General features: G+C 44.1%; 1 protein-coding gene across 4 annotated transcripts in view; it reads right to left on the reverse strand.

The window, feature by feature from the left end:
• Nucleotides 1-13,883, reverse strand: part of TSHZ2 (teashirt zinc finger homeobox 2) — a 411,205-nt gene extending 397,322 nt beyond the window's left edge. For all 4 annotated transcript variants that reach the window (XM_031433599.2, XM_010975294.3, XM_031433596.2 and 1 more), the window contains exon 1: nucleotides 12,528-13,883. In XM_031433599.2, the coding sequence (XP_031289459.1) occupies nucleotides 12,528-12,567 (40 nt within the window). In that variant the 5' untranslated portion in view covers nucleotides 12,568-13,883. The remainder of the gene's footprint in view (nucleotides 1-12,527) is intronic.
• Between the last annotated feature and the right edge of the window lie 7,005 nt (nucleotides 13,884-20,888).

Genomic DNA, 20,888 nt, shown 5'->3' on the forward strand with positions numbered 1-20,888 from the left:
GGCTTTGTGGACACAAAGCAAACGAGATATAAGATCCCTTCAAGGTCATAAGCTTAGAGTCATGGTGATAATTTTAATAATTTAACATTTATGGAGCACTCACTGTGGACAAGGTGCAGTTCTAAGTGCTTTGCAGGTGTTCTTACTTGGCTCCCAAGCACCCAAGAGGGAGTTTTCATTATCTTTGCCCAAAAGGAAATCTAGGCCTGGAGAGGATTATTAATTTGTTCACATAATGACTAAATTTTCTTGACCACTTTCCATGTACCACCATGTATGAAGCAGGTTACTTGATTTATCTCAATGAATCCTTGTAAAACCCCAGTGAGATGAGTCCTTTCAGTAGGTCCATTCTGTGAATAAGAAAATTTAAAGTCTGGGAGGTAAAGATGGCTTAGATCGCACTGCAAATAAATGACCTACTGGAGGGCAATGGCAGCCCCCCATCTGTTAACTCCAGGGTCCACCCTGTTGCCCTGACACCGTATTCTCCAATGGGGGTAGAGAGACGTGTGAAGAGGCAAATCCAAGACCCTACGAATGTGCTTGAAATAGAGTAGCTTCTCCCTGTACAGTCAATTCTAGAATCAAGGCAGCTCCAAACACTTTCCCTCGCTCACACTTTGGCTCAGAAAACGGTAGACTGAAAATTTTCAGAACCTTATGTACAAGTAGAGGAAAGATGCAAAAGAAAGAATTTGAGAAAATAATAGGATAAATAGAGTCAGGTTTTTCATATACAGCTTTCAGTATACTCTCCTTTTTCACTCACACCCGCCTGCAATTTTCTGTGCATCTTGTCTACCTTTGGACCAAGTCTCCCATCTCCTCCCCTATCAGTCTGGTCCAAGTCATTACTAGGACTTGGACAGGATTGATACAGGAGCCTCCGAAGTGGTCAATGTGCTTGCAACCCTGGTCCCTGATAAATAACATGGCAGCCAGAACGATCCTGTAAAAACCTAAATCAAATGCTATCTCTTCCTGCTCCCTCACCCTCCAAGGCTCCCCAGTTTAGTAAGACCCTGGCTCCTTACTGCAGCATCTCAATCCTAGAGGTCTGGGGTCTGTTTATCCCTCTGTCCTCATTGCTCACCCTCCCTCCCTTGGCTCCAGCCACCGTGGTCACCTTGCTGCTCCTCCAGTTCCCTAGGCAGCTCCAGCCCCAGGCTTTCGGGCATGCCCGGAACCATCTTCCCCAGAGAGTTGCACTGTGCTTTTTGCACCCTACTCAGAACCCAGTTTCAATCTCACCTCCACAAAGAGGCCTTTCCTGACTGTCTTACCTAAAACAGCACATCCTCCTCACCCTCCTTTCATTTTCTGTTTCACACATCACTCCCTGCCTGGAGGGGATGTGCATCTGCTTGCTTGATTGGGACTTGACTGCCACACAAAAGTAAGCTTCAAGAAGGCAGGCCTTTTGTCATTTTTTATTCAAGCCTCTAGTTTCAGCACCTCTCACAGTACCTGGTACACAGCTGACCTTCAATAATATTGGTTCAATAAAGGTCCTAAGGCAGGCAGCAAAAATTCCCCAACACTCTCCGCTATCCCCAATCTCTTTGTCCTAAAATATTCCTTAACAGGCATCAGCCAATCTCCCTTTTTTCTTCTCCCAGGCACTTATCTGAAGGTGACAATTAAAAAGTGAAGAAGGCGTTACCAGGAAACAGCCTGTAGCCTTCCCCTATTAGCTTAACAACCCCTAAGCTTTGCCGCCTTGGGCCTGAGGGGATGAGCACGGGGTTGTGGTGGGGGAGGGGGAGTTGCCAAACCCTGGGAGGCTGGGAGCATCTGGAGGCTACCGGCAGGAAGGCACAGCACCTGGAGAGCAGAGAGGGAGAGAGGTCGACCTCTGGGGTCAGAGATGAGGATCCCCAACCCCTTCACCTCCATCAGTGATGCTCAGTCAAGGTCTGGGCTTAAGGAGAAAATTTACAAATCCATAGTATCAGCAAGCACTGTCTATGAGGTGAAGAAACAACATTTACTGCAAAAAAAGTGAATGATGTCATGATAAACAAAATACAAGCTTCTAACTAAAATCACCATCTTTTTGTCATTAATATTTCCTAAATTGATAAATATTCAAAATGCAGCTATGACCATGATTGGTACGGAGGTCTGCCAAAACAATTTTAGATGTGTAACTGAAAATTAATTAGGATTAAAGTAATACACTAATTAAAGTATTTATTCATTTATTTATTAATAGCCTCACTTATTCATTTGTCAGGAAATATTTATTTAGTGCCTAATTGGTAGCAAGGACTAATTCAAGTGCCTAGATTTCTCCTGGAATTCCTACAGAAAACAAAACAATAGAAAGGACATAAATTCACTTACAGAGAAGACGCTACCTAAGTGCCAGAGACGACACCGAGGGTTTCACTCACATCACATTATCTAATCATCACAACCACAATGCGAGGTGAGCGATATCACAGCTCCATTTGACAGGTGAGGAAACTGAGGTGCAGAAAGCCTAACGGATTCCCCTTAAAGCACACTCCTGGCTAGGTAAGCAGGGAGGAGCTGCAGTTGGATCCCAGATTTGGTTGGTTCTTAACATTTGCCTTTCCACAGCCTCATGGATGTCATCCACCCCAACACCCGCCAATTCCTCCATAAAACCTGGGCACGTGTTTTTGCCTCCAGGTATCACCTCCATCATTCTAAGCATGCTAGTCACCATCACTGAGCGGCCACGTAGGTAGACTGACTGGGCGAGCACACCCAAGTCCCCCACCGCCTCTGAAATACAAACATGTGCCCCATTCTCTTAGTAACCCAATCAGATGACATCACTTCTCTGCTTGAACCCCTCCAAGGGCCTCCCATCACACTTAGAGTCAAATCTAGAAGGCTACACGTTATCTGCCTCTCCCTCTTTCTCCTACCCCCCTTCCTATCATGCTTTCCTGTCTTCACCTGCTCCAGCCACGCTGGCCTCCTACATAGTCCTCCAGCATGCAAGTCAGCTCTGGCCTCAAGGTGTTCACCGCTTCATCTGCCTGGAGCACTTCTCCCAGATCTGTGCTTGGCACTTCCTGTTCAGGTCTGATCAAATGTCACCACCTGAGTAACACCAGCCCCAACCATGCTACATAAAATGGCAGCCCTCCATCCCTCTCTACCTCACCAATCTCATTCACTTTTATGAAATGCCATTAGAACTCTTCAATATTATATTACTTACTTATTTGTTCAATAGCTTTTTGGTCTCACCTATAAGAATATTAGCTGTGTGAGGGCAGGGACCTTTCCGACTGCAATATTTCAGCACTCAGCTCAGTACCTCGCACATAATAGGCTAAGAGTCACCATTCGTCGAGGGAAATGAATGCATGAAGGCACATACATACACAATGAAGAGGAAGAGCCCACTTCACATGCAAGAGATGGCCCAAAGATTCCAGGTGGAAGTGCCACTAAAGCAGCATCCTCTGCCAATGCTCTCAGAACCCTCCCCCCAGGTTTAGACATCACACCAGATGCAAGGGAAGGATAACAGGAACTGAGGGGCTTTCCTTGAAAATCACTATGGCTCTTCCAGCTAAACTATCACCATATATTAAGTGCATGGGTCTTGGAAACAGGAAGTTTCAAACCAAGCTCAGCCACTGCATGACCTTGGATGAATTGCCCTGCAAGTTACTCAGGTCCCCATCAGTAAAACAAACATGATACCAGCATCTAACTCATAGGAATGTAATAAGACTCTGCTCAAACGTCCCCTCCTCTGACAGGTCTCCTCCGACCATTCACACTGATGTTCCCCAATCCTGCTCTCGTATGTTTGCTTTTATAAAACAACTGTCAACACAGAGCTTTTTTCCTATATGCAAGTTATATTTTTCTTTATTAAATTACTTATATGTTCTTCTGCTTCCCCCAACTGGAGGGTCAGATCCCCAGGGATTGATCATATCCATCCTATTAACCCCTTGGATCCAGCTGACCAGCACAGGATGCGGCACACTGGAGGAACTCAGGAAATGACTGCAGTTTAGGTGAATGAACGTAAAATACATAAAGCACTTGGTAAAGTACCTGGCATATAATTTTAGCACTCAGGTAGGAGCAGATACCGTTATTACTGGTGTTGTTACATTTGTTGCTGGAGCTACAATTACTGTTCCTTGGGAAAGAAACATTTTTTGGAGCTGGGGCAGGGCCCAACATGAGTCATTCTCAGAAGAAGCTAAAACACTATTCAATGACTGTATTTCCAGTTTCAAAAATCAAAATGCACCCATGTCTGATTTCTCTTCAGCCTTGAACACCCTGGTCCCATGGTAATTGGCAGGTTGCTTGCGTCCCTTCTGGTATAAATTTTTCATGGTCTGGTTATTTGGGGCAAAGATACGCTAACTCTGTTAGGGGTGGCCCCTAGCATTTTAGTGCATTCTCTCAGCCCTGGTATCATATATCAGCCTTTCCAAAATCCTGAGGCTTAAGAAGAACGATGATTACCCACATCTTGTAGGCTGGAAAACAAGGGGATTGGAGCAGCTGGCCCATGCACGCATATGCAGCCAAGAAAGAAGTAGACCTAGGGATCTGAACCTGGGTCAGTCAGACTCCTGAACTCACATTTTTATCCTCTGAGTAAAGTTTATTCCTCGAGCTTGCCCAGGGCCACATAACCGGGGTGGCAGATCTGTGACCAGAACCCAAGTCATTTCCTCCTCTTTGACAGCCCCCTCCACAGTCTGAAACCTAATCCCCAGGGAGAAAACAAGAAGAAGGCCACAGCCACACACCCAACCTTCTAATAAAGGAAAATAGCTAAAGGCAATTCTAACACAAAACGTGCTCATATAGCTTTTCATTTTGGCATTTTTTTTTTCTGTACCAAGAGGCAATGAACACACAGAATAGGGTTAACTCTTCTCTACAGCATCATCTTGGCCCAGAAGCTACTCAGATCTCCCGAGGGTATAAGAGACAGGCTTCCCGATACACAGAAAATTCTAAGGACCTGATAAATTGAAAGGATTTAAAGTCAGCCCCTTGCTGACATTTATATAGAAATATGTGTATGTTGTTGCTCTCGCTCACTAAGGTCCCCTATAGAAGACCTGGACCTTCTGTCTTCTTTGGGGATCTTCCCATGTCACCAGATTTCATGAAATTTTTTTCATGACACAGTAAAACATTTAGGGAAGTTTCTTCCAAATTCATTACAAACAGAATGGCCGTTGCCTACTCTGTTTTTTTCTCATTCCACCCTTCGTAACTATTTTCATTAAAAACAATAACTGTGTTCTGCTCACCTTAATATCTGAACTGTATAATTTCCCTAGAAATGACTCAGACGGAGCTTGAAGAAGTAAGCTCAGGGGGTGACTTCAGACTATTCATTCAGTTCTGCAAGCACTCAACTAATTAAGACCAGTGATCTTAATTTCTGTACTAAAAGAAACTGCAGAATGCTGCTTTTTAAAACTCACCTTAGCATCTAGCAGCCTTACAGAAACACAAGATTTTCCTTTAGCATAAATGGACACTACAGCTTTTCAATTAAATTAGTCTTTGGAGGGAGATGCAAAAGAGCTAAAAAGCTCCTTAAAAATCTTCCCTGCTTTACTGCTTCTCCTGTGCCAAGGGGAGATGTGTAGTTAAAATGCAATGTTATTTTCTTTTTACCCTGCCGAAAGAAAGTTTTCGATCTTGAACCCTGAGTTAGCTATATTATAGAGCTTGTTGAGGCTTTGCTTTTAGTTTTAAAACCGACATTTGGTTTTCTAAAACTATTTTTAAAACAGAGATGTACATTATAATGTCCTATATCTTTGTACATCCAGAGAGAGCTTTGTTAGACCCTGTTTCAGGTCGGGTAGTAGGTGCAGGGACACTGAAACTACTTTTTAAAATAACACAGGTGGAAAGGAAACTCTCATTTAGATGAGCAAAATTCAAGACAAATCCTTTCGAATATGATCCAGGTATTTTTCCCCCATGTAATTTCTCTAAGCTCATTATCTCTAAAACTTTTTCATTGTGCATTCCCTGTTGTTAAGCATAGCTAAATAATACTGATATATTAATAATAGGATTAGCTAGCTATGCCTCCTGAATTTTAATTTCTAAAATTTAAACAACTTTAGGCATCGTTTTGGCATCAAAAAATGTTGGAGGATGCCCAGAGGACATCTTCTTCTGTAGAGGGAATGCAGAAGACTGAGAGAGGCAACAATTGGAAATTCCACATGGTTGTTTTAATGACTTCCGAATCCCTCCAAATTATTAAATCATTTCACCCACGGAGTTTGCTTTGGAAATAAATATACCCGCGATTCCCACGTGCATCTCAGGTTTCTTTTCTGCACGTCTGTGTATGTATACAATATCTTCGGAAGGGACTTGAGTCCGATAGATAACCCTCATGATGGTTTCTCTGACAAAATGAATAACACAGATACGGCCACACTGCTGAAGACGCTCCAAACGAATGTCCAAGTTAGACGCAAATCCTCCGAGTTTGCAGACATAGTCCCAAAGTGGACTCGTGGGCTCTGAAGTGTCTAATTTTTATTATCATTTCTTAAAGACCCAGCATATCTGGAAACCGACTTTAAATGCTATCCCTATCCTGTCTGAAAAAAAAAAATTTTCCTAAAAAAAAGTGACTGACAGGTCAGCAGCAGGAAATAAAAAAGAAATTAAAAATCCAGTGAGAACAGTGTTGTGTGATAGAGGCCTGTAAATACAAGGTGTTTTTTTTTTTCTTCCTGAAGTATCCAGGTAATCAAGCAAACACTCTCAACGAGGTTATTTCTTATGTAGTTAGAATGACTAAGCTCATTCATAATCGAAGAGCTGCTTGCCAAAGGTCACCCTAAGGAACAGGAGAATTTCTAACTTTAAATGGAACTTAGAAAACGTAAAACAATTTTTTAAATAAAAATGGTTACCAATGACTGAAAAATGGATATAAAAACCTCTTCCAGAGTGAGCAGGCTTTAGGAAGGAAGAAGGATGAGGTCTCCCTGATACAAACACCAGGACAAGACATTCTGTATTTATCCCAACATTAGAAAACGAAAATAAATTTCTTCCAAAGAAATAAAAATAAAGCAGCGTATTCAACTTGCAAAGCAAAAAAGAAACTATTTGTGTGCCGAGCTTCTTTTAATACCACTGTGATTTTTTTTTTATAAAAATCGCTCAATTTGATTGTAATTAAATATGTAATGAAAAAGCACTGCTTCAGGGAAGCGATGCAAGACACTTTCTAACTGTTAGTTTAATGTATTTCCAACTGACTTTGCATCAAATGAAAATGATACTCTGGGTATGCCTGATCTTAATATAGAATTTGTTAGGTACTTTTTGTGTTTTTTAAAGGGGACTTGGGTGGACACAGACATTACCTTTGAAACAGCGGCTGAGGCTTCCCAGCCCATGACATATGTAAATAAAATTGATGGTACAAATACAGTGATGGAAGGGAAGCTCCACTCTGGACATTTAACTCAAGTCAGCTAATTACAGACCCAGCGTAAACATGAACAGGGCCTAGGTTTTCTTCCTGGATGATTTCCCTAAGCTCAGCGGCAGCAATGAGCAGAAGTGCATCATTTCAATGGCCTTAAATAATGCCAGGCTCAGTGCCCCTTTAAAACCTGCTCAATTGAGAGTACAATTCCCAAGCCACTGGAAAGATAAATAGATCAACCCAGGTATTATCCAGTTGGAGAAATTCCGTCAAATGAGTGAGAAGTCAGCTGGGATGAAATGAAAGGATAAGCCTCTGTTGGAGAAGGTGACAAAAGGCAAGATGCTTCCAGGGACAGACCTGCTGAAGACGCCTAGGAGGGATTTGTTGGGTGTGAAGTTTTCCCGAATGGTAGCAATAGAATCTAGGTGAAATCTGGGAGAAAATAAATGTAAGGTGGGAGAAAAACAAGTGCAGGGTATTTCTGAGGATTGCTTCTACCCTCCTCAAAAGTAGCCGCTGATCTCCAGCCCCAAAGCTTCAAGAAGATTTTCATTGTCAAGAAGTTTCTCAGGCCCCCTCTTCCTTACCTGGCTTCCACTAGAACTCCCTGTCACTTGCAATCTGCTGATTAGGGTTCATGTATTGTGTCCTGATATGGCAGATTAAAAATGAAATCAATAAATGCCTAAAACAAATGGGCTTTTGAGATGTCCCATTCAATCTGGGTTTTTAAGGCCGAGGTGAGGAGGGGGAGAAGGGAATCAGGAGGGGAGTGGGAAAAGGACCAGTTAAGCAATCAATTTCCATCCAAAACACCATGTGGAGGATGTGATTTCAAGGTACTTATCCTTCCTTTTCTCAGGGATCTGCCTTAAATAATAAGAATAGCCTGAACAGTTCATGCTGTGAGCCCCTTTGGGGTTGGGGATATGTGTTTATTTTTTCCATTCATCTGTTAAAAATCATACAGTTTGGGTAAGTGGAGGGGTCTATAGCATGAGGTATTTAAATCTTCAAGATGTCAACTGGTCTTTTCGAAATATGCTTAAACAAAGTGAGAGTGCCAGGGTCCAGACTCCATCAGATTCCTATCCTCTTGAACCCCTTCTGGTTCCACTTGCCGATGAATTAAAGGTAAACTTCACTCTGAGCTGTCCGCCCCTCCCTGCCCTGCTGGTTTAGATAGCTAAGACCTCACCCACGAATCCAGTCATTGCCATCGGGAGGTTGAAAAGGCGATGGTTTGGGTCATCTCTATACTCCACTGCAGTATTCTGAACTGTCCCTGCTGAATATGTTTCCCATGTAAATAACCTGTGCTATTAAGGTGCAAATTGCAACTTTTAAGTAATGATTGCTAATAGTCTAATGTTTACTGCCACACAAGGACATTCATGAAAACAAAATCTGCATTATTCATCTCCATATTAAATAAACAAAATAAATTGAGGGAGCTGTTCTTTCCTTCAAGACTTTTCTCAGATCTGGATTATCAGATAGCTTTTGAGAGTCTGCAAGAAGAAAACATTTAATCTCTTTGGATGGGCAGGAGCAGAAGCCTATAATTTATACATACATGAGACAGTCATGTGTATGTGATCCCCAAAGATTTTGCGTCCTATTGCAATTGGCTGGCATTATATAAAAAAGAGAGTTCAGGATGGTGAAATAAAATATGTATTACACACGTGTGTGCACAGAGGCTGCGGTAGATTTTAGAAAATAGAAGGGTCGGAGTGTAAGCCTACAGTTTTAAATTTTTAACTACTCAGCATCCTGCAAAATACAAACAAATCAAAACACGGTTCTGTTTTATTTTACCTTTCTGCTATCTTCCCTACAATGGATGAGGGGAAAGATGCTGGTACAGAATCCTGCAATATTTCCAGGTAAAAGTAGATACATTTTAGTGTTGAGTGAAATATATATCCAAGGAAGCAGGCATACACACTCACACATACACAGATCCCTAGGGTACTGCAGGCTGCTTTCTAAACTTTTTTTCCTTGCCCGAAGTAATAGTACGGTGGAATAGCATAGCTTTAGAAAGCCAGGAAGAATGACATTTCGGAGGGAAATGTTCTGACTTAGCTTTTTCCTTAAAGAGAACTGCCTACCTCACAGCCCGACCTTTAAAGGGGGGAGGAATATAACCAATAAAGACTAACGTTCTCCGTCACTTATAACATCATCTCCCCCATCCTATCCACATACCTGCTTTATTAGAAAGTTCCGTAATTGATTCTTGAATCATGGAACTTACAACTAATAATGCAAAGGAATCAAATTGCCTCGAACAGCAAATAGTTCTTGGGAAAGAGAGTCTCAGTTCTGATTCACTCACAGGCTTTTTTATCTTACATTATTCATTAATCAAGCTAGAAATCAAGCTTTCAACATCAGCCCATGGGAATAATTACTTACAGTTGTGTATCATGTTTAATTTTAAGCAGTGATAAAAGTTAGTATGGCCACAATCCTAGAATCCACCTTGTTCCTCTCCCTGGATGTTAACTGGCTAAAGAATTCTCAAAGTGGCTAACTTTACTTGTGAATAACCACCTTAGCTAAAGCAGAGTACAGCACCGATGACTTCAGAGGAAAAGAACCATTACGTGAAAAAAATATCTGCTTTAGTAACATGTGGACAAATAAATACCATTAAGAGGGACCTCACTGTGTACAAAATGAATTATTCCCTTTCAGCTTGACACAGGTTTCCACTTCTTCCAGTGAAAAAAACAAAAGCCATGAAAACAAACATATAAAGACACCAGGAATACAATAGGCCCAGAAAACTGAAACTACAGTCAGAACTTTCTAACACACACACACGCTACAGTAAACAGACAAGCTAGCTCCAACAGATACCAGCTTAATGAAAAGGGTCTAATTTAAATAATGTGATACAGCATTATGTTACATACACCTGGATCCTCATTGATCAGAGGGTAATTATAATCAAAGTAGTGCGATTCTGAGCAATGCACTTTTTGTAATGAGCTTACCAAAGGAGACATGTCCAGTCATTCTGGTAATTTAAATTACTGCCTAGCTGTTGATGGCCTTTACCGGAACAACAAGGGGGGAAAAAAAGAGTAATTTTCAGGGCAATATCACTTCTTGCTGGACTCTTGCCCAGGGTTCTCTTTTGGGACAATAAGGACATTATCTCTAATAATCTAGCTACACTTAAACTTATGTTGCTAGAACCAGACGAAGTGGGCTTCGTCTTTCTGAGTCTGAAAGGCCAGTGCACACCCCCCATGCTGTTCAGACTGCAAAGCAATCTAAGTTTTAAAAGATAAGTGAGTTAAATGCAGAGAGGGACGGGGGTAGGAGGAAGAAACTGTTTGCAAAAGAGGTAGCTAGAGTCGAAAAAAAAAAAAAGAACACTTCCCTGACTAGGCAAGTTCTAAATATACACGGTACTAAAAATATTTTAATTATTTCGCTCTTGGAGAAACAATTGGAAAACATATGAATCGAAGCTTTATAAATGATATTTCCCCACGCCATCTGAAGCAATCTATACACGGTTACGGAAGCAATTCTGCACTCAGAAGGGAAGATAATTGTGGATATCTCAAAGCACATGTACTGCCATTCGTGCTGGAATCAGGCCACGATGGAGGATGAGCTTGGTGGTCCAGCATGTTCAGACACAAACACCCACTTTGCCCAGATTTGTGACTAACTTTGGATTTGTTCTGAGGGTGGCTTTGCAAAGTTTATGAAAGTGTTCCACTGAACTTCTCCTTAATGTTTCGCTATAGTTGGAACATAAGGAAATATTATGGTGGGTCTGCAGAAGACCAGCCTCAACTGATGCTGCGTAAAGCATGAAGGTAAACACAGAAAGAAGGGGGAAAAAAAACAAGCTTTTTGCTAAAGCCCCAATTCAACTGAAGGACACAAAGAAATAAAAACGCCCACATTAAAAGCCAAACAAGATAATAATTGTGCATGTCTGGCTCTGAATCCAGAGGGCAAGGCTTGCGTCACTGGCACTCTGAGTTACCATGGTGAGTGATTTATTGATATATATCAAGAATGAATAGATCAAAGGCAGCGAGATGACAGGTGATCAATCAAATGTCAAATCAAAACTAGCAATCAAGTGGAAAGCTGATTTTTCAGTGGGTGGGTCTGGCAGGAGAAAAATGAACTTTCATATTACACTTCCGAGAAACAAAACCCCAGCATACTATTAAAAAAGCAATTAAGTAACCCAAAAGAAAAAAAAATCCTTTACAAGATCTAATGTACTGATCCATTAACCATTCCTTCTTTTTTTTTTTTTTTTGGAGGAGGGGATGGTAAGTAAAAATTCAGATGGGATGGTTCCTACCATGCAAAGCAATTTACAAAGTTTGCAACTCACTTTGTGCAAAGAAAATCCAGAGCTGTTTCAATGTTCATGGGGAATTTTTTTTTTCCTTTTTTAAGAGAAGGAAGGGTGTTGATTAGATTTCCAAACGTGGATCCTTTTAGAAAACATATTCAAAGGTTTGTTGGTTTCCTGGGGTGATTTTTTTTCCACCTTGGCGATTAAAGCTAAACTTCTATTGCTTGCCCCAAAGCCAGCCTGCAGCCCAGGGCTGGGGCATGGCTCACACTTCAGCGCCCCAAAGCCCAGCGAGAAGAGACTGTCCCTCGAGGCCAGAAGCCACTGACACTGACCACGCTGAGGGATGCGGGGGTGGAAGGACTGTCTCCCCACTCTGCACCCCAAATCTTCAACCCAACTTTGGCCCGAGAGGCAAGAAGCAGACTGGGAGAAAGTTAGGGGTGGGGTAGAGGGTGGAGGAAAAAAAAGTTTAAGGAGGGAAGGCTTGGTGGGATAGCTTCTCCCCACCCTCCCAACCCGAGCCTGGAAAGGGGAGGATTTGGGAGGTTGGAGAAGACGAGAGAGGATGGGGTTATTATCGGGGCAGAGAGGGGCACCCGGAGCGAACTCCCCCGAAAGCTAAGGGGGGTGGCGTCCTGGGGCACCCAGGGCGAAAGGGGCTGGCGAGGAGCTCGGCGCACCGGGCAGCCCGGCAGGGCGGCCCCGAAGCGGAGCCGTTTCTCTTACCTGCCGCCCGCTTGGGTGCCTGCTGTTTCCTCCTTGGCATCGCTCTACTTCGCTCCAGTCCCACTTCTGGCGCCCCAGCCCCGAGCCGCGCGCGGGGGCCCGCTGTCTCTCTCGCCTCTCTGGGTCTCCTCCGCCTCCTGCCCGGTGGCTCCTAGGGCGTCACTCGGCCTCTGTCCCCCTGACGATCCCCCCTGCAACTCCTCCACCACGGGCCAGAGACCCCCCTCTCTGGGTGGCAGAAACGGGTGGCTGTGCCGGCTGGTTTGAAGTAGAGGTTGGTTCTGCCTTGTTTGTTTGTTTGTTTGTTTTGGATTTTTTTTTTCCTCTCTCTTTTCTCTCTTTTTGTTTTTGCTTTTTGGAAATTTTTTTTTTTTGGTTTGGTTTTTTTTTTTTTTTTTTTTTTGGTGACTGTTGAGACACTTGATTTCTTTATTAAACATCCAAGACCGGGTTCGGATGGAAGGGGCGAGGGACGCACACGCGCGCGTAAAGATAAGGAAAAAAAAGGCAATCCTGGGAAGGTAGTGGTTTCTTCTTCTTTTTCTTCTTCCTTCTCCTCTTTCCCTCCTCCTCCTCCTCCTCCACCTCCTCCTTCTCCTCTTCCTCCTCCTCCTCGCCGATCTCTATGGCGGATTCGTGCCGGGGCAGAGAGAGATCACTCACTGTAGGTTTGTGGCTGCTGTCAGATCCCCGCCTGTGAGTGATATGCGAGAGGACAGGAGCGGGTTTGGGAAAGACAGAAAATCTGGAATTCACTCACTCACACACTCACACACACTCACACACACACACACACACACACTCACACACGCACGCACTCTCGCTTCCTCTCACACACACACACACTCACACCCCCCACATACGCACACACACAAACACGCACACGCACACACACTCTCACACACACACAAGACAGGGCGAGGCGATGCCAGCAAACATCGATCCCGCTGAACAAACTGAACATTAACAAACTCCTCCTCCTCCTCCTCTCCCCGCGACCTGATGACAGGGAGAAATTTACTCCCCAGCCGCAGAGCGCCAGGCAGAGGGAGTCTATTAAAGGGACAGTGTCCTGCCGGGGAGCAGGGCTGGGGGCGGGGACCCGGGCGAACCACCCGGGCCGGCTCCTTCGTGCGCCCTCTTCGCTGAGGCGAGGACGTGCCCACTGCGCGCGGGGACACCTCTCGCGGAAGGAACGAGAAGGTAGGGGATGTGGGAGGCAAGCGGGCAGGGTGATGGAGGCAGACGCAGGGGGCCAGGTAGGCTGACCCGCAGGGACCATTAATGGGACCATTAACAATATTAGGAGCATGAGAACTTAGGTTAATTTTTGGTAGGGAAGTGGGTGGACACCTTAGAGTGATGACCACCATCCTCTAAATCTCCTAACTGCAGAGATGTCCTCCCCACCCCTTAAATGTAGTGCCCCTGTATCTCTCACGTTCTTGCTAATACTTGGTCATAAAATCAAGAATCTCCCATCTGCTTCTGTGATAATTTAATCAAACAATCCTCTTTGTTATTATTTAAACAATAATATTTATTGAGCACCTACTAGGTGCCTACTCTGGAGACACTGCAGCCATAGAGAAAGGGAAGCTCCTGGCCCTTTTAGTGTTTATATTCTAATGGGGGAGCAGACAAGCAGCCCCCAGATACCTCATCTTTGCTTAAATGTCACCGTCTCCCAGAGGACTACCTTACTTAAAATTTCACACACACATCACCCCCACCCCACTTCTCTATTTTATTTTTCTCCACTGGTCTTATCAATGTCACACATACTATCACATATATTACATACGATGTTTCTACTTTGTTTATTGTCCAAACTTCCCCTCTAGAATTTAAGTTCTGTTGGAAGGAGGGGTTTTTGACTCTCTACTGTTTATCCCCAGTGACTGCAAAGGCCACGACATATAGTCAGTGCCCGATAAAATATTTCTTGAATGAATGAAAAGTAAGCAAACAAATAAGATAATGTCAGAGTGATAAGCTATGTGAAGGTGTTAAAAGAGGGTAGGGTGACAGTGTATGAAAGAGGGGGTAGCTCTAGCCTCAGTGCAAGAGATGTCATTCGAACTGAGGCAGATTCAAGCCAACATGTGATTAGGGAGCATTGCTATGGGCCAGGTAGCTTTTGAGGTGGTGGGGACAGATCTGAACCTGGACCCTGCCCTCAAGGCATTCTTGTTCCAGTGAGAGAGACAAACAATTAAAAGAGCAAGTGAGGCCTGCTGGGACAAGGGGTGTACTTAGGAGGGACAGCTAACCTGGACTTAGAGGACTGGAGGATGGTTAGTGACCAGCAGGGTTCATGGGGAGAGTCAAGTCAAAGCTGAATCCTAAAAAATGGAGGAGTTAGGTGGAAAGGGAACTCTGACAGCATATCCTTAGAATAAACAGCCAGGCATTGTCTAAGTCTTTCCAATTCAGGGCTGCTTCTTCCCGCATTAAGATACCCTGAGGCCCTTGTTAAGATGCACATTCCTAGGCATCACTCCAGAAGGTGTTCTAACCCTGGCACGCTTGACATTTGGGGGCCATAATTCTCTGCTGTGGAGGCTGTTCTGTGCATTGTATGGTGTTTAGCTGCATCTCTGGTCTGCCCACTACTTGCCAGACTCTAACCCCCAAGTTGTGTCAACCAAAATTGTATCCAGACATTGCTCAGTGTCCCCTGGGGTGGGGGGAGTGGGCAAAAATCACACCTTGATCTCTGAATCAGAAACTTCTAGGGCTCCTGTCACTAGAACTTCTAAATCACAAACTTCTGGGTAAGGGCTGTGGAATCTGCAACTTGAACAAGCAACTCCCAAACCCACAAGTGAATTCCCTGTTCACTCCAGTTTGAGAACTTCTGCTTAAAAAGCCTGTGTTCTTTTGGAATCAGACGTACCCAAAATTGCTAATATAAAGCCAACTCAGGCTTAGTTTTAAATAATAATTAAAATAATTTAGGAGTTCAAGGGGTGACAGTGTTACTGCAGTCATTGTGATGGTCGACCTGTGCCCACTCTTCACTCCTGACCCCTGCCACGTACCTGCTGCAACTAAGGTCTGACCAGTATGTTTCAGGCCACCTTCCGCCTACAACCCACCTGCCTGTCACTTTCCCTTGCTCACGGGGAATTACCAAGGGTGCCCTGTACCGCAAATTTTTTCTGAACAGTTCTTTTGGGCCATAGGAAATAGAGCTTTACTCATCCTACCAGTCAGCGCAAGATGTTATTGTCAGTGTTTGCAAAGTGCTGTTTAATCATTTTTAACATCCCTGTACGGGAGGCAAATGTTCATCTCGCCTTCTCACGTATATGGTGCAAATTATTAATTCATTTACTCTAAATCACCCAAGTGGCCTCCACCCATGACCAACCCCACCCAATCCCAGCCTAGTCCTCAGGCAACTGAGGCAGAGAAAACCCCAATTCATAGCTGGTCATGTCAGCAAAAAGGGTATTACTACTAATTAATTCTAATTACCCAACACACATTTACGGAGCCCTGTGGTAGGAACCGCAGCTTATCAAGTAAAAACCCCAGTCGTCTCATTCAGGAACCACAGTCAGAGGCTCAGGCCTTCACACCTGAACAGAAAGAAGACCAAGGCTGCAGCGCGCTCACCTCGAATCTTCCACATCCTGTCGAAGCCCCATGCCTGTTGACTTGGCATTTGTATTCCATTAAACCACTTAACAAACAAACGTCTACTGTGCTGGGTGCCAGGTGTTGCCCTGAGTACAGGAGATGCTGGAATGCCTCAGACAGGATCCTTGCCGTCAGAAAACTTCTGTAAAATGACATCCAAAAGGCTGGGAACTAGCAAAGAGGGAGTTCAGAGGCTGGACCCAGCGCTGCAGTGAATCAGGAGGAAAATGGGCTGGAGTCGTTGACTCGGCGCTACAGAATCTCGCCAAGCCTCTCTCTGGGGTTCTTCTCCAAGTGTGACCTCCACTCCTTCCTCTTTCTCAACAGCTGGTTATATATGGGGCGGAGGGAGCTTGTAATACCTTCTGCAAAAGCTTCCTTTCAGCTGGCTACTCACTTATTCTTGGACCCACACTTCTGGAGTGTTCTTTCATTAATTTTTTTTTTCTCTACTGCTACTATTGTAGAGTATATAGGCTGGTTATCAACAAAGAAGATTTGGGCTATGCCAGTGGGGTTCACGACACAATGGTACCGAGATGTTGTTCGGCAGTGTAGGCGTAACACTGAAAAACATCGAACCGCGTAGCGCGAAGGCTATGTTTCCTGTTCAATCTGAGAAAGTCTCCAGTTGGTGCTGGGATATCTTTTATGCCTACCACTTCAGGCTAACTTTTATTTTCTACCGAGAAACCACAGATCTCTGGCTCAGAAGTTTGGGAGGGGCAAGAATCCCTGGCTGGACTTCTAAAAGACGGTTTGTTTTTCAGTGAATCCACTTTAAGGTTACCTCTCTCTTGGAGAAAGATACTGTTCTCCAATTATGGTAGCAATGCGAAGTTTAATATAATTTATGGGTTTTAAAAATAAATATACTTAAGGAACGACAGAGAATAAGTCGCGGTTCAGGTGGGATGTGAAGACGGTAAAATGTCAGGAAGGTAACGGAGGCATGACTAGAATTTACAGAACACTACGCTAAACCACAGACTCTGACACTTTGGGGAACTTCTTCCAAGAGTTTGTGGCTTGGGATAATGGTTAAGTCTGCAGGGAACTTAGCATCCTAGGATCCCACACTCAGACTCTGGGATGTGTAACAGCATGAACTGATTGGAATGACTCAACCGTATCTTCCAGAACACTTATTACCACACTGGCTCAACATCAGAATAACCAGGGGCGGGTTTTTTTTTTTTTTTTTTTTGGTAAGATAAAGAAGAATGGGCCGCACCCCAGAGTTATTAAATTAGATCCCAAGGTGGGGCCAGAAAATCTAAAATTTTGGAAGTTCCCAGGTGACTGATAAGGTGCCAGACACAGGAAGTGCCCTGTGCAAGGGCTGAATTTTGTAACGAGCAAATCAAGTTAGTAGAAGTTGCTGCATGCAATGGACAGGCAGGGCGTCTATTCTTGGATTCACTCAAAAGAGCGTTTTCAGCGTACCCAGGTGAATGCCCCATTAGAGCATCTATCGCAGTACTTTTTGGGGGCATAGTTTGCGTGTCTTACCACTGGACTCCAACCCAGTGCAATTAAAACAAGTATTCATTGGGTGCCTACCGTACACCAGGCACTGCCTTAACTGCTGGACACTGGGGTAGCCTGTGACATTCCCAAGCGTACTCATTCCTGTCATTCCTCCTGTACAGGTTTCAAGGCTTTTGCGTTTACTATTTCCTCCAGCAAGACTCCTCCCCTAGATCTGTTTTTCCTCTTCACTCTCAACTCAGATGTCACCTCCTTCTGCCCATCTGATCTGTCCCACTCTTTCTCTCATCCTTCATGGCAATTACAGGGCACATGTAAGTATCTTCATGTGCTTGCCTGTTTATTATCTGTCTCCCCTAATTAAAACTTAAGTTCCATTTACCTGTATATCCAAGTCCAGTGCAGGACTGGTGTTCAGTAAAAATTTGTGGAGTGATTGAATTCTGAGCTGAGCATACTTGAAAGGAAGGATGAACTTTAAATATATCTTGGGGCTTTCAATAAATAGGGCTGCATTGATGCTGTCCTCCCTTCCCCAACTTCCCTGCCTTTAAAGCCTTTCCTCTCTTTAATCTGTTGCCTCCTTTGAATACTCCCTTAAATACTGCCTCTTTCAGGAAGCCTTCCAGAGTGGATCCCATGTGACTCTATCTTCTCTGGTCCACATATTTCCCAAAACAAAGAGACTCAATATAGATTATGATTCCAAATATATGAGTATATAAGCAGACAGAAATCTTGAATATCGGGTAGGTTATCTTTAAAAGTGGGTCCGAGGAACTTCTGGGGGGGGCTGGTTTGTTCATAACTGGGATGCTGGTTCTGCCAGTGTGTTCAGTCTGTGAAAATTAATTCAGCTGCCTGCGTTTGATTTGTGCACTTCCTTATTTGTACATAATGCTTCAATTAAAAAAAAAACAGTGTTCTCAAACTTTGCTGCATATTATAATCAACTGGGGTGATTTTAAAAATCCCAATGCCCAGGTCTTACCCCAGACTCATTACATCAGTCTGTGAGGGCGGGATCCAGCCATTAGTATTTTTTAAAGCCCCCAGATGATTTCAATATGCAGCCAAGTTTGAGAGCCAGTGTACCATACGATTATGCCCTTGAGGATGTAATTCATTGCCTTCCTCTTCTGTCATTTAACTCATTCAGGATCTCTCTTCCAGTAACTGTTTTGTGAAAACTTTAAGGTAGAAATCTCTGGTTATTTCCTATCCACTCAAGATGCCTGGTACAGCATGGTGTTGGAGGGGAGAGCCAGACGAGAGGACACCACAGATGGATCTTGGAGAGTGATAGGAAGGGACAGCAGGGTGCTGCGGTACAGAGTTGGGGTGGGGGTGTCAGGGCCCACTTCAGGGTGGGGATCTTGGAAAGCCTTTCTGAGAAGATAACATTTAAACTGAGATCTGGAAGACATGACGCAGCCGACCAGGAGCCACGGTCTGAAATTGGAAGAGACTTCTGTGCTTCCAGAACACAAAGGATGCTGCTGCTGGGTCCCAGGCTGAGAAAGCCGGTGGGGGAGAGGAGAGCAGAAATGAGGCAGGAGAGGTGAGTCAGGGCGAGATCACAGGGGACATCACCGGTCGTAATACGGAGTTTGAATTTTCTCCTTTCAGCCGTTGATAAATGCTAATTAATTCATTTACTTACATCCTGAAACACCTAGTCCATTAGAGAGGTTTTGCTCAACCAACACAGAAGACAACGTCTTATTCTACTTGGAAATTTGCTCTCTGAAAACAGTTAAGGTGGGTGACAATAAAGTCTGGGGACTCTGGGGCATTGGCAAGCTTGCTTCTAAGGATACATCCTCCAAAAGTCGTTGGCCTCTCTCTTTTATAAAACTATTTTGATTTGATTAGGTGTAGAATTTTGCAACCACAATGAAGCATAAGGTATATTTTAAACAGGACAACTGCTGAGTGGCCAGGGTCGGGTGTGGGAGCTGTTTGATTTAACATATATCCCATTTCTCCCTTGGAGTTGATTCCTTGCAGCTGGTGACAGTGTTTTGCTGCTGCTGAAGGCTCCAGACCAAGTCGCTGGCCCAGTAATCCATTGCTCAACTTCATTAACCACAGGGAGACATTAAGTGAATGTAAGGACCAGAACAGCCTGGAAACCATATGACGAGCAGCCTGTAAGTTCTGGGCTCTGGTGTATTTTATGCCACCTCAACTGTGCATCAAGCGCTCCTCCCTGGACTCATTAGAACTGTGAGCCCAAAGGTGCCCCTCAACTTTCAGAAGCAAATAGAGAATGATATAATTCGCTCTGAGAACACCTTTCTGTCTTATCTATTATGATTAGGCATTAAGCGTCCTATTGTCCTGAAAATTTCATGAGATTCTACCCCTGCTGGCTAGGATTATGTCAAAGTGACTTGTCCTGGATGCTGTCTCTTCTCCTTAACCACTGCTGGGAAGGCCAACACAGCTAGAGAACCCACAGGCTTAAAATGGTCAAATAGTTCGGGACCGTTGCAAATCCTCTTGCGTGTGTTAAAGGCTCGCCTGTCTTGCTTTTGGCTTCCCACAAAGCAGACCCCAAGAGAAAGATCTGAGAACAAGTAGTCTACTTGGGAGATAACGCTAGAAAACTCCGGAAGGGAAGAGGGGGAGTGAATAAGGAAAAGGATGCAGCCAGGAGGGCTGTGTTATCAAGCAGGCTCTCCCTGTGGGCAACCAGAGCTTCATCCTGCTGGGGGAACCCTGGAAGTCAGCGCTGAGGGAGTGGGGGTATTTATCCACCAACTCTATCCTGAGACCTGGGGTGAGGTCCTCTCTTGGCTGTCCCAGCAGGCAAAGAACCATGGGTGCTGACAGTTAACTTGAAGTATGAAGAAGTGGGCAGAGTACCAGGCAATGTCTGCAAGACTGGAATCTCTCAAACTGTAAGCGTCACACAGGCAAAGACCAAGACTGTCTTACTCATTGCACCGTCTCCACTTTTTAGCATAGTTCCGGGTACACAGCAGACTTTCCGTAATTATCTACTGAATGCGCATTGTACTTGAAATCTTCACACCATGCCTCTTTTAGTTTCTCTCTCTGTTTTGGTCCTATTTATACTGTGTTTAGTACTTATGTGTGTGTCTTTTTTATTCACTGATTTTTGTCGTGTCCTCTCTCCTCACGAGTGTGCCCACTGGGGGCAGGGGTGTCTCTTCTCATTGTATCTCTTGTAGAGGTGTAGAGTAGGGTTATCAC

This window comes from Camelus dromedarius, chromosome 18, assembly GCF_036321535.1.
Source record: "Camelus dromedarius isolate mCamDro1 chromosome 18, mCamDro1.pat, whole genome shotgun sequence".
In the NCBI taxonomy this organism is placed as follows: domain Eukaryota; kingdom Metazoa; phylum Chordata; class Mammalia; order Artiodactyla; family Camelidae; genus Camelus; species Camelus dromedarius.